Consider the following 14,495-nt stretch of genomic DNA (forward strand, 5'->3'; position numbering starts at 1 on the left):
GATAATGTGGTAAACACACGGCATTCACAACACAGATGGACAAAGCACAGGCAACGTTGCAGAAGGGTGGCAGCGGATTAGTGTTAATGCTGCATGGCTCGCATCCGTGAAGCGCTGCAGACCACATGGTGCCAAAATAAAACCTGCATGAGCTTCCCTCGGCGCTTTCCCAGTTCTTCCCTGAGACATTTGAGGGCTCAGGATTTCAAATGGAGAAGGACAGGCTGTTTGGCAAATGCAGCAGGATGAAGCAGAAACCCTCTCTGCCAGGTCTTGGGTGAGGTCTTCGCATGCTGCCTGCACTGCTGTCTTGGGGGAATGAACTCACAGAGAGGCAGGGGGTTGGCCAGGTCTTCCTGTTGTTCTTTGGAAATATTTCTCTCCTGATTCAACCAAGGAAATGGATGTCCCTGTTCCCTTGTTTTTGCACAAATTTTAAAATGCAAAGCTGCTTCTCCTTTCTCTGGGGAACGCTGGGGACAGAGCCTCAAGAAATACAGCTTTGTCTCCCATTTTTGTAACAAAGCTCCTCTGTGGTGTTGGACAAAAGTATAATTACTGTGTGTCTCGTTCTTCTCACAGCACAATGGCAGTATGTCCTACCTGAAAAAATGCTGAAGATTTCAGTAGTATTTGGAGGACTGAACTGTATGACATGTGAATGGGAGAGCCTAGCACCGTGAATGGACAGACAAGAGCAAACGAACTCTGTAGAAAAGTTCACACTTATAAATTGGTTTGGGTTTTTTAATGCCTTCATTAGGCTTAATTGAGACTGCACCAATTTCAGGATAAGCACTCCAGAGACAGATTAAGATTGCTACTATTATTTATGCAGTACTTAAAGCATGAATGGAGCTTGAGCTGTCACAGAACCAGCACAGTCCTTGTCCTGCTGGCTTGTCACCTCCAGGCTGGGCACATTGCTGGAAATGGGCACACCAGTCATGAGCTGTGCATAAACTTCTGATCAATGTAGGATGTAAGAGAGAGGTGGGCAATGATGAAAAAGGGTTAGAAAGATGTGACTAGCCTATTTGTTCTTCACTCAAGAGTGAGATTTCCCAAGCAGATATGCAGCCAGAGACAAACTGATCAAACCCATCCTGGTGTGGTTCTCCTGAGAAATCTGTTCCTTTATAATGCACAAAACCATGTAGTCTTGATTCAGGGAGCAGATAGGTTCTTTTGAAAAAAAGGTAGGGAATGTTTTCCTTGTTGAGAGCTAAATAAGCCTTTCAAACAACTTTGATATAAGAACATGAGAAATGCCATAATGGGTCTGTAGTGCATTTACTGCAGCATTCTGTCTCTCAGGGTGGCAGCAGCAAATCTTTACTGTTTGAGAAGAGTACACAAGCCTGCCACCACTCCTCCAGTTCTCCCAGTGCCCACCAGCATCCAACTAGGGATGCTGATGTCTGCCTATTGCCTTTCATATCTGGTTTGGATCTATTGTACGTTAATCTCTCTAATGACTTTTATACTATCTGACTTCATAGAATCATAGAATCATTTAGGTTGGAAAAGACCTTCAAGATCATCGAGTCCAACCATCAACGATGCCACAACTTGAGGCCATTTCCTCTCATCCTGTCTCCAGCCACCTGACAGAAGAGACCAGCAACCCACCTCGCTACAACCCCCATTCAGGCAGTTGTAGAGAGCGATGAGGTCTCCCCTCAGCCTCCTCTTCTCCAGACTAAACAACCCCCGTTTCCTCAGCCGCTCCTCACAAGACTTGTGTTCCAGGCCCCTCACCAGCTCGGTTGCCCTTCTCTGGACACGCTCCAGCACCTCAATGTCTTTCCTGTAGTGAGAGGCCCAAAACTGAACACAGGACTCGAGGGGCGGCCTCACCAGTGTCTCACAACCTCCTGTGGCAAAAACATCCCAGAAGCTCATACTTTGGAAGAAGTATTTTCTTTTATCTGTATTAAGCTCATCTTCTAACGTCAGTTAAGTGTTCCTCTACCGCTGAGGAATTTAGTGTGTGACAAATTCTGCATTCATCACCTCCATGAGTTTGTAAACCTCAGTCAGGCCACCCCCATCAGTTTTCTTTTCTCCAGACTAAAGACTTCTAGGCTTTGTATTGTCTTCTTCTAAAATAGTTGCTCATCTCCTTGAACATTTTGGTAGTCCTTTTCTATGCCTCTTCTAACCCCACTGTATTCGTCCCGAGGCAAGCAAATCATTGGCAGGTATCTGCCAAGTACTGTGTCAGGCTTCTCAAAGTCCATTCTTAATTCTAATGTAATAGTATATCTTAAGATACAACAACAAACAAAGTCTCAAAGCTAGGTGGAAGAACAACTAACAGTTGATGCTCTCATGTGCAGTACATGGCTGAAGCATCAAGATGCTTCATTTTGACAACATGGCCATCATAAAAACATGAGACGATAGAAACTATCTGAGTGTCCCTCACTCCAGTACATCATACCAGGTATGTGAAGTCTGAAAAGGGTTGGAAGCTGTTGCAAATTCAGTGGAGAAAGGAATGACTTCTGATGAGTGTTGTCAGCAAGGGAAGTTGGCAGTGGTAGGCTAGTGTTGAGTACTAATACACAAAAGTTACAGCTGTCACTACTGATGTCACCGGCTGACATCTGCTCTCTTTGTTTAGAAACTTACAAATGGATATACCATTGTTATTCCTCTAAAGTGCAATGTAAATAATGGTTTTTAAACCAAGGCAAAAAAAAACCCCAGCAACCTTGACTGAATTAATGTATCTCCTGAGATATTTTTCTCATCTTGATTGCAGTCGTGTATCAGCTTTCCGGTAGATGAGCTGGCAGAGGGCCACTGCTAACGGGATCTTCAGTAGGAAGAGTAGAGCGATCTCTTGAACTTCTTATGGTTGCACAGATCCTTTGAGTATTGAGGCTTTCAGGTGTCTTTATTCCACCCCACTGTGTGAGTAACTGAAAAGCAAGACCAAACTCTTTAATGTATTTGCCCATTTTACAAATAGCTTGTTCTAATCAGCAGGATATGATGATCAGAGAAATACGTCTATGCCTTGAAGAGCCAATAAAAAGTCAGTTGGTAACAGTGGAGGTTGTTCAAGGTAGTGAAGTTCAGTTGTAACTGATGTATATTTAAAGGCAATCTTTAAGAAGGGAACTGATTCAACGGTGATGTCTCAAACAGGATTCAGTGTGTTCTGTACTGAAATTCAAACTCAGCTCCCTCGATAAAAATGAATTTTCCCCTTTAGGTTTTGACAACGCGTAGTAATGAGTATGGTGTACTGTTGCAGTGTTTAACTGAGCACTTGGTAAATGCAGTTGAATGAGTACCAACTCTATGTGGTCTTGTGCTGACTGTGTGTGTGGCCTTCTGCTTACCTTTGGCCATGATTAATTCTTTTCATTGTAACTAACATTAGAGATTAAAGTGGATTAGAGTAATGATGAAACCAGCTGTTTCCTTAAAACAGTCAAATGAAGAGTTAACTAAAATCTTGAAACTGAAATGATACCAAGATACCCGCCAGTCCTGTTGGTCAGAACAGTTGCCCTGCCAAAATTCTTACTTAAGTGATGAATATATCTGACCATCAATAAAGAACATTAGGTGATGTGATGGGTCTGAAGACCACAGGCCTCCTGTAAATGGTGCCACATGTAGGGTGGGGGAGCAAGAGACATCGATTCAGATGGCATGAGTCTTACTAACCTTGTTTCTTTTGAATTTTCCCAAATAGGGTCGAGACTGCAGTGTGCCCATTAATTCTTGCATTCAAAATCCGTGTCAGAATGGAGGGACCTGCCACCTCACCGAGGCAAATAAAGATGGATTCAGGTAATAACACAAAGTTCATAGAAAATGAGATGATAAAATTAAATGTGTTTCTATCTTGCATTAATGAACTATAATGGCTACTTTATAAAAGCTGCTGCATGTGACACATCTATTTGCCATGCAAAATAATTAATCTGGTTTCATTGGTGTGACATTGTTTCCTCTGAAACAGGCCTCCTTATTTTCTCATAATGGAATATACTCTTAAGGGCTATTTTGAGCGGTCTCCCTGATATGCATTGTGTTATCTGTATGCTAATTTTCCTTGGGGCATTTCAAACTCACATATACCTTTTTTGTATTTGTAAAGTAAGCATCTGTTGCTTGACAACCAGATGCAAAATATTTTCATACTGAAGAATCTTGTAGACAAGCACGCTTTAAAGAAACAGTTAAAAAACATGGAGAGATTGCCACATCTTGAGCACTGTGCCTGCAAAAGAGTAACCTTTACAGCTGGACATTACGAATTCAGTTCTGCCATATAAGAAAGATGTAGCATAGGTGGGGATACACCAAGAGAAGTCCAGAAATTTTCATGAGGTAGGTGGGAGATTTGTGCTGCTACAGGCACTACTTTACAGCTAAGAAAATACAAGTTTGAGGCTTTGGCCACTAGTTGTCATTAAAGTTGATAGTATTTTTTTTTTTTTTTTTTAGAAACAAGTTGCTGAAATTTTCATAGATTTGGTCCTCAGTGTTCGTGCTATTTCTTGCACAAAATATGTACAAAAGTACACCGTGCTGTTGTTTCAATTGCATATATGAAACCCTCGCTTCTAAAAGCTTTTATACATTACTGAAGCTGCTGCTTTGTCTTCTATATATAGCTTCCTATCAGTGACAGCTGGAGGGAGACACAGAATTGCAAGGTTTATAAGTGGTGTGAGCAGGGAGTCAAACCAGTACATTTTTTCAGTTTGATTCCAGTTTGGTTTCCGATGTGATTAAGACTGTTCCAGCTGAGGTTAACTCTTTGTTAACTAAGTCAGCAAATCCATATCATCTTATGTCAGAAAATAGGATTTTTTTTCAAAATAGAAAGGGCCAGGTAAAAGTCTGGGTGACTGGCAGGACTTTAGGTGCAGTGGGGAGTTAGCACCCCCCTCCTGTTCCCCTACCAATGGTAGGATGCCTTTTATATTTCCAGAAAAGTATTGTGGCTTCTTTTTGACTCCCCAAATCCCTCATGTGGCAATGAGGCACAGAAATGCTTCCATTTTGCCCTGTGGGTGGGATGAATGGGGAAGCAGAACACAGAAGAAATGCCCCAGAGCTTCTCTGTGTCTCTGTGCCTGCCCACCTTCAAGAATTCCCCCCTTACAGGAACAGATCCAGCACATGCTGGACACAGGACACTGATGACATTATAATGGTAAAGTGCAGGTTGATGGGGATGAAGGGACACTGTACAAAGAACAGCCTGAGGCTTTCCAACATGGGAGAAGAGGAGTAGAACACATGGCCACATCTCCATGAGGGTCAGTTTAGATGTCAGCTTGAGCACCTGTGACAAGGCCCTGAGCAGGGCGGAAAGCGCATCTCCTGGGTAGAGATGCATCTGTAGGGTCATACTGGTGCATGGTGGTGGGAGAGGATGAGGCGGCTCTGCAGATCATAGCATGTGCAAATGGTCGTGCTGCTTGACAGACCCCCTAGATTTTGGTGAAACCACTGCTCTGATCTGATATACCTCCTCTTGATCCAGGTTTTAGCAGGCCCGGCAATTTTTGGAGTAAAAGTTCAGGTTCAGTTTCTGCTTGAGAGAAATAAAGGTCTGGTGGTCTTTGGTTTGGTTCCCTTCTGGTCGCCCTCATGTGATACTGTTTAGATAGCTTTTTCCAGCCTGTGCCAAAGCAAAATTGTACCATATTAGATGATCTGTTTTCTGTCACTCAGTACTCATTTTTCGAAAATCTAGCTGATGCTAAAAATGTGCTAGTAAAACATTTTATAATATCCATAATACTAGAATGAAAGGCTTCAGCTTATATTTTGGATCAGGTTTTTCTTTAGCATTTTTGTTTTGTTCTATGGTAGAAAGTAAAAAGTTTTGAATGACCTGAAATGAAAACTACTTCTGAATTTTTCTCATGAAGAATTTTACAATTTCAGAGGCTTTGCTTCAGTTCCAAATGAAAGTCATTTCTGAGATCCTTTATAAAATTGCAGGGGTGGTTTTGTTGATTAACCACATTTGAGGCTTTTTAGGGACGGTTTCTGCTTTTATAGTTATTTATACAGTTTCAGTTGATCTAATAAAAGACACATAAAACCATATCTCGTCAAAAACTTGCTTCATAAAATTGAATGTTCAGCTTATACATTGCTCTATTTTCTCTCCATGTTTTTAATTCAGTCGGTCCATAGCCCCAGCTACTCTGGAGAAGAGGAGTGTAGAGCTTTACCATGTCGTAGACAAATATGGTGTGGGGATGGAACATTCAGTGATGGGGAAGATAAAGAAACATTTTGAGATTGAATTTGGTTGGTTGGGTTGGGTTTTTTTGGTGGGAAATCTCCTCTCCAGTGGATGGCAGCAGTCAGAGTTATGTGCATATAAATTGTGTTCATCAAGATGGGAAAACGTTGCCTTAGATTATATGCTCTGAGGAAGCGGATGTCAAAAACATTTTCATGAGAGGCCTCCTTGGATTTTTCTGTTGTGTGGCCTGTAAAAGAAATTATATCTTCTGTATATTCTCTTCCCTAGGGAAATATATTCATACACAAGCTCTGCTGCCAAACTTGTCAAATCTTTACTCTTGTAAAAAGGAAACTTAAGCCAAAGCTCTCTCCCTATGAAATGCCAAGCAGTTTAACTCTCAAGTTTCTGTAGCCTTAGACAAGAAAATTACCTTTTAAATAATGCCAAGGTGGTGATGTTCCCCAGGCAAAGACAGGAAATTCATAGTTATGACTGAGATTCCAGCCTGACTCGCCCACTGTGCCTGGTACCCACAAGGGCTCGCAGCAGCAGGGGACTGAGATGCTCAGACTTGTTGTAATAGCAGGTCCTGGTGGGGCAGCTGAAGGGCAAAGGTTCAGCCGGAGTTCTTCAGTCCTTCTTGGCATCTTTTATTCTTGCACTTTTTCAATTCCGAGTAATTTTCACATTCTGCTTTTTCAGGTAGGGCCGACTTCTGTATTAAAGAATAGTCAAGTGACATTGTGTGGCTCAGGGGATTAGAAACATGAAGTTCTTCCTCCCTTTGAATTGCTCATTCTAATCTAACCTAATCTAATCTATGTCTTCTTTGACAAAGGGTTGCCAAAAAAAAGGTGCTTATTGAGACTGATAAAAGATGGTCAATCAGACATGTCCTGGTCATTTAGCGTGCCTGTAAGTGAGACTTTGACAAAGGAGTCAGAGCTGTCAGCTCTGCTTCAGTTAGCCACAGGCAACCAGCTGATCATTGGTAACCTACAGTGTTGGGAAACAAGGTCTCTGGATTATTTTAACTTTTCTCCATATAAAACCTCCTCCATTTTCCAGAGCATTTTCTTTAGCATTTTCCACAAACTTTAAGTTTCCTCATAACTGTAAAATCCTGGAACTGATTAACTCCCTAGTGTTAATTCTGCCTAGCTCAAGGAAAAACACTGTACTTCCAGATTTACAGGCTACTCCATTGGGATGTAGATGTAAAAAGCTCCTTTACCAAGAAACTGTAATATTAGTGAAAGAATTTACTATCTCTATTAAAAAGTTGATTTTTTTGAAATGTGATACTCTGTATGTATGCCTATTTTAATAAACAGATGCTAAACTGCTTCATTACAGTTTATGAAAAAAAAATTGAATATAGTAAACTTACAAAATTGTTAGTATTCTTCAGCTCCAAAAGTTTACCCCCAAAATGTTGTCATTAAGCTCTGTGTTCCCTTGCGTCTTCATGACAATAATGGGCTTTTATTTAGTTCTTTATTTTTAGGAAAACACAACACTAACAGAAAATCCCTAAACTGGAGGAATATGGAATTTGGACCCTTCTGATCACAGCATCTTAGAAAATAGTTCTTTCCTGCATGGCCCCATTGTTTCCGAGGTCCAAATGAAATGCTGTCTCACACTGCTTCACTATTTAGTCAGTACAAAGTTTTCATCGTTGTCTCTGGAATTAATTTTCTCTCTCAGTCAGCTGGAACCCAAGTTTGATGACCTTCCAGTCACTCTGCAAACTTCATTTTTCTTCTAAGCTTTTTCTGGGAAAATACATACAAACAGTCCCAAGATGCAACTTTTTCAACATATGGTTCAATCCAGGTCCCAAATTGTATGTTTTATCTTTTAATTTCAGTCCTCATATTTGGCACATTTGAATGCAAATCAAAATAAAGTGTCATACGTAAGCAATAATGTAAAGACTCCCTATAATACATAGGGACCAGTAGCCAAATGTCATTAATTATGCTGACATTTCCTTCAGTATGGAATGTGTCCTAATACTGAGCAATTGTATGTTAACAATCCCATATGCATTGTTACTAATGGTAACTCTACTGAGTTGAACCATTACAGTGATAGTATTTAATAATGTCATTTTTAATTGCATACATCCAAGCTGTCCCAATCCTTTTGTGGAAGGAAAATGGTGTTACATATAAAAATAACCAGCACAAAGCCACTCTTGTTGCTTTTCTTTAAATGGAGAGAAAAATTTGTGCTCCCAAACTGAGACCTTGGATGCCAAGTTGCAGCCTGGAGCATATTTTTATGGCTGAGTTATAAACCCCTGAAAATGGGGTTTTGTAATTGAGAAGGGAGACATGATGAATGTGTCACTGTATTTAATTGGATGTCTTTAACCCCCTCCCCAACGCTTGCATTGCCACAAAAGATGGTGGGCCAGCTCTTCTTTCTTATCTGCCTCCTGTGATCCTCTGGATCATTGCAGGGTCAGCAAGAGGACATATTTTATTAGCAATAATGAGCTTGAGACAGGAAAATAAAATATTTCTTATTGATTTATTGTGTCCTAAATTGGATTTATTTGAGCAGTTTGGTTTTGGTTATTCATGGTGAAGGTTTTCTAACTCTCATGACCTGTGAATGGTCCCTGCAGAACTGAATGAAGATGACTGTTAGCATGTAACCTATATGCCTGTTCTGTACCCATCTAGAAGATCTTACTGTTGTGGTAGCTCAAGACACAGTCCCTACCCTTTTTTCTTCCTCTTTGTTATTCCCTTAGTTTCTGAGGTTGCACATATCATGAAGAATCTTACTTTATCCTCAGGGTCCAACACAGGACCTACCAAAGGTGGATGCAGCGCTCTGTGCCATCCCTCCCTTGGGAGTCCCTGCACTCTGCTCAGCCTGTGGCACACAGGAGGAAGACAAGCAAATGTCATGCTGAGAGCAACCAGCCCAAAAGTGCTTCAGTTTTCTTCACAGATTCTGATGATCTCCTATTTCTCTGGGGCATTCCCCACCACAACCCCATGACACCTATATAAAGCAGGATAACCACCCCATGTCCACTTTGTCCATCTGAGCTGGAAGAAAGTACCCTGCAGCTATCTCTGCACTGGAAATTCTCCTGGTTTCAGAAAGCTGTGGATGGCGATTAGTGTGACTGCTCTGGTGCTTTCTGTTTTTCATTCTCATCAATCAGTAGTGCTTTACATTTGTTCAGTTCCTTTTCTGCCACCAGAACTTGCATGGGAAAGGAAATGAACAGCTGAGTGAATGTGTAGTTTGGACTGGGACTCGAAACAACCCTTCCCTTCCCACACACACTTTCCGTGACTAGTGAACAGCAATATTGACACTTCAAAACTGACTCTTCAAATATCATTGCTGGCTTCTTAGAAGCCACTGAAATGACTGGAGTGCTTAACACATGTTTTTAGACTCTCTTTTAGGAAACTGTGGTCTCCACCTCTTCATCGCTTACAGCTAGTTTAAAATATAAAGGTTCTGTTAGCAACCATAACTTCTAGATCTGGAGAGGAAACAGAGATTGAAAAAAATATTAAAGTCATTCTTCAACCGCTTAGTTTCTCACACTCCCTCTAGGGACCATACATCACAGTGTTGTGAGATAAAATATTTAGTGCAATTATTCTTCAATAGTGTCCACATCCTCACAGAACCATTACTAGCTCTGCCATTGTTTGTTTGTGTTTTAGTTGAATTATCTAGACATCATCAGCTCTTCTACAAATAGATGTTGGAGGAGCTGCAGAAGCACTGAAACCTTACTGCACTTGTAAAAGCAATCATTCCCAAACATTTCTTGTTTGGACAAGTGACAAAGTGGTAATGAGAAGAAAATGTTCATGTCTGTAAACTCAATTCAAGCCGTTCCTCTTTAAAGAGATCGAGCTATCTAAAAGCTGCCAAGTTGCCCTGTAATTGTGCAGCCCTCACTAGGCAAGTGTCCACATACTCACAAAATCATTAACAGAGAAGCCAAGGGTTTGAATATTGTGATGAGTGTTTACTCTCCTCCCCTGGAGTTGCTTGCTTCAATACAGGGCTAGGGTTATCAACAAAGAAAGCAAAGGGAAGCGTGAGAGAGGCTGTCTCCTGCTGATGCTTTTATGTCTCGTGTAAATAATTACATGACCCCACGAACCATCAGACTGCATCCTTCACCAAACACATAGGGTTAAAGTACTCTGTACTTCACAGCAGCAGTGAATTTGGCTCCAGAAACTCACTTTTATATGTTTTAATTTCAGTTTTGTACATCAAACCTCCTGCCCCTTCAGATCCATGCTAACTTTTATTAATTTTTTTTCTTTCTCCAAAGCTGTTCTTGTCTCCTTGGGTATGAGGGGGAGAGGTGTGAAATAAACCCAGATGACTGTGAAGATAATGACTGCGAGAATAACTCTACATGTGTGGATGGGATCAACAACTATGTCTGTCTCTGCCCTCCTAATTACACAGGTAAGAAAGGGCCACAACCGAAGGACAGGAATCCATGAAGAGTCCCTTCAGTGCCCGAAGGGAAGGGTCCAAATACATGTTTACTTTGTCCGTGAGTGTAATTAACCAAGAATCTAGTCCCATTTTAAAGCAACCTGGATGTCTTACTAGAGAGATGTTAGTTCTACCAATATTGCAATACACTTGCTCACAAACATGGCCGCCTTTCTGAGTCGAAATACTGACGGCTCATTGTAAAATGCATTAAAAAATAGTGAAGTTTAAATTGTCAGAGAAATCTGTACTTTTGCACGCACATTCTCTAAATGTATTTCAGAAATACTCCCAGTACTGAGCTGAGTCTGATATACACATCTGTTCTGAATCTTGCAAAATAAAAACAGTTCCTGTTTAAATTATGGTAGGAAAATAGCTTTTGGGGCACGGCTTTCACCTGAGATCTCAGAGGTCTGCATTTATTAAATAAAATGAGCTTGACAATGTGCTGTTTAAATTCATTATCTCCATTTCACAAGCGGAGAAGCAAAGGCTCTGTAAGAAACTGTAGGCTCAGTTGTAGTCTTCAGTGTGCGCCCATGGCAGTTAGCCCAGCTCAGCAGATGTGCAGTCACCTGCTAAGTCCACAGTGACAGAAGTTGGTAACTGAGTTAGAAATGGAATTAGTATCTCCAGCGCCCATCCTGCATTTCAGATAAATTCCTTCCTAAACCTTGTGCAAGAGCAGAAACCTGGAATCTAAAAATGGTTTTTCTCAAGTCATTACTGGAGCATACTGTTGACTCATTCAAACTGTGTTAGCATGGCCTTCCTGGCTCAGCATGGAGTGTAAGGAAACACCTGCAATAGTTCCTACTTCCATCCTTTGAAATGGGTTTATTACCTTCTAAGCATGGAGAAGTAATGAAGGGCTTCTTGTACACTGGAATATATTACATGTCAGGGGATTTAATGAGGATCAAGCTTGAGTGGCTGAGTAAGGCAGGAGGAAAGCTTCTAGAATTTCCAAACTCTTAAAATACTTTTGTGGCTGATACAAAGGAGGCCCATGTAAATCTTTAGCTGAGAAAAGCCTTATGACTTGAATGTACATTTATTGGAGTTCTAAAATGATCTTTCTGCCAAAAACTGAAAAACTTCAGCTTAGCAAAGAGTTTTGCTTATAGGATGTTGAGCCCATTGTGCTTACTTATGCACTGATTATGTGAGCTATTCTTGGGTGGTTTCAAACAAAACTCTATACAAGGAGGCAGAGTCTTTACATTTACAAGAGGAAATATATTTGCCCAGCCAAGAAAAGACATCTCTAGTAAGGAACTGAATCCAGTATATATGCAAATGCGCTTTCCTTTTCACAGGCATATCGCAGATTTTTTTTTTTTTTTTCCCAAGACAAAACAGGTAGGAAAGAACTAGATTGGGATTTCTTCTCAAATGACAATCTGGATAGGGGCCAGAGCATTCATATGATACTTCAGAATCAGTTCTGAAATAATTTTAATCGACTTCGAGCTTTTTTTTTTTACGTGAATACTGTCTGTGCTGGTCTTATGCTTATTAGCAGGAGTTTGCCAAATACTAGACCCCAGTCTTGCAATGTGGAATACACACAATTGTATATACCACACAATAAGCATTTGATGTCACAATGCAGGCAATAGCTTTGACTACAGCTGCAACAAACTGAATTTTTGAAGAGCAGGAAATACTTCTGGAAAAAATAATATGAATCATAAGTGAAAAAGGTTGCAAAAATAGGGGTGTTGTTTAAATCAGAAAGCTGAAGAGTTAAAATAGTTCATGTTGCTTAAAAATAGGAAGAGTTTAGTGAACTGTGATAAAAGAATTGCCTTAACCTGCTGTACCTCCATTTTGGAGGGGGATATTTCATCAAACCTGATCAGTCACCTGGAAGGACTCACTACAGTGCAGCTGGCTGGGCTGAAATGTCCCTCCGAGGTACACCTGGCCCTCAGAGCAGAAAGGCAGGGAACAGCATAAAATGGCTGGAAGAATTGAAGCCATCAGCCAAAGAAGTTACATACAAGCCAAGTAAATCTGAGCCATGTTTTTGAGGGTCCTCTAAGAGTTGAATCCGAACACAAGAAATTGGACATCATCTGAAGTTGCTTGACTGAATGAACAGCAGCTAAGGAAATGCCATGGAAGCACATAGGCAAGTCATGAAGAAGCACCTTGAAAGGATTTGTGTGCCTGACCTGAAAAGAGAGGGATCTGTTAACCAAAGAGTTTGACTGAAGTCTCCTGTGACATCCAGGGCATCTCTGTGTATATTCTTTTTAAATAAGCCTTTGTATACTGAAGCAATACCTGAAGCTACTATGGCAGTATCTATTAAAAAAAAAAAAAAAAAGTAGGTGCAGATGACTTTAATATTGTGTTGAATATGCTAAGAATAGTGAATGCTAACATTTCAGAGAGAAAGCGGGTCACTGGAGGAGTCAGGAATAGTTATTCCTGTGCTCAGAATTGTGCATTAAGGTACCTCTCTCCGTCTCAGGTGCTGACTGTGCTTAACATTGTGTAGCAAACTGTGTGTGCTTCAGAGTTGCCAGGTGTATGGATTTTATCTATATTTATATGAACAAAGAATGGATGACAGGGTACTTTCCTGGGAAGCAGTTTTTCTGTGCAGTAGTCTGGGGGACAAAGAGGTCTCAGTGCAGTACTTTGCCTAAAAGGGCAGTGATATCCATAGGCAGGGTGTATCTAATAGGACAGAAAATGGGGGTAATACCTCTTCGTGTTGTGCCCGAATATTATACTTAGTTCTTTTGTTCAGAATTCAAGGAGCAAGTTGAGATGTGAGAAAGAGGATTAGAAGTGAAACACAAAAAAAACATTGGGGGATTGAGAATAGGTCTGGAAGATCTCAAGAAAAATCTTATTGGGCTTAACAAAGAGTAGGCAGACAGAGCAAGGTTGGGGTTTTTTTTGCACACCACCCCCCCCCCCCCCCCCCCCAAACACTTGTATGGAGAATAGAAATTTCTTTAAAAGGTTCATTGGCTGACCTTAGTTGCTGAACAAATCCAGACCATACATTTTTATCAGTGTAATTATGCAAGAGTTGTTCTTTCTAGCTACAAACTGTATTTCTCAGCAGATGCTGTAGCTGAAACAAATTAATTTGAGAGAGGTCTATGTTACACTGGAGATCAGAATAGATGTTTCTGTAGTGATAATCTGTGATGTTTTGAGTAACATTCGGGCTGTTGGTTATAGATGCCCAGGTCAGCTATTGCAGATTCCATCTTTTCTCGACTGTAGAGGCAGGCAGGCTCTGGTAGCACTACGAAGTAGGTAGTCTGAATCCCTCATCACACTTGTGCTCTATGAAGTAAATGTACATTGTAATAAAAGCATAGCCTGAATACAGGGAGGAAGAAGATCCAAGAACATGGATGTGTGTTGTTCTGCAAGAAATATTTAGGATCCCCCTTGGTTTAGTTAACTAATGGTTAAATCATGATAGTAAATCTTATGTGCCTAAATGAAATGCAAATCAAAAATGCATGTGTTGGAAATGTGGACTATTGACAGAGTTGCAATATCTAGGGTTTGTTTTTTTCCACACCTTAGTATTTTCCTACTTTATCTTCTGTCTGTCTAGTTTTACTTGTTATAGCCTTTTTAGGAAACAATATCCCAAATAATGATGCATAAATTTTGCTTTCATTGGTTGGAATAATGAAGGCCAAAGATCTTTCTTCAATTAATAACTTTTTGCAGTGTTTTCCTTTAAAATTCTTTTGACAGTCTT

General features: G+C 40.6%; 1 protein-coding gene across 1 annotated transcript in view; it reads left to right on the forward strand.

Moving 5' to 3' along the window:
- SLIT3 (slit guidance ligand 3) overlaps positions 1-14,495 on the forward strand; it is a 536,791-nt gene that overhangs the window by 469,969 nt on the left and 52,327 nt on the right. The window contains 2 exon segments of the mRNA XM_029998071.2: positions 3,716-3,813; positions 10,575-10,714. Coding sequence (XP_029853931.1) covers positions 3,716-3,813; positions 10,575-10,714 — 238 coding nt within the window.

The sequence above is a fragment of the Aquila chrysaetos genome, chromosome 22 (genome assembly GCF_900496995.4).
Source record: "Aquila chrysaetos chrysaetos chromosome 22, bAquChr1.4, whole genome shotgun sequence".
In the NCBI taxonomy this organism is placed as follows: Eukaryota; Metazoa; Chordata; class Aves; order Accipitriformes; family Accipitridae; genus Aquila; species Aquila chrysaetos.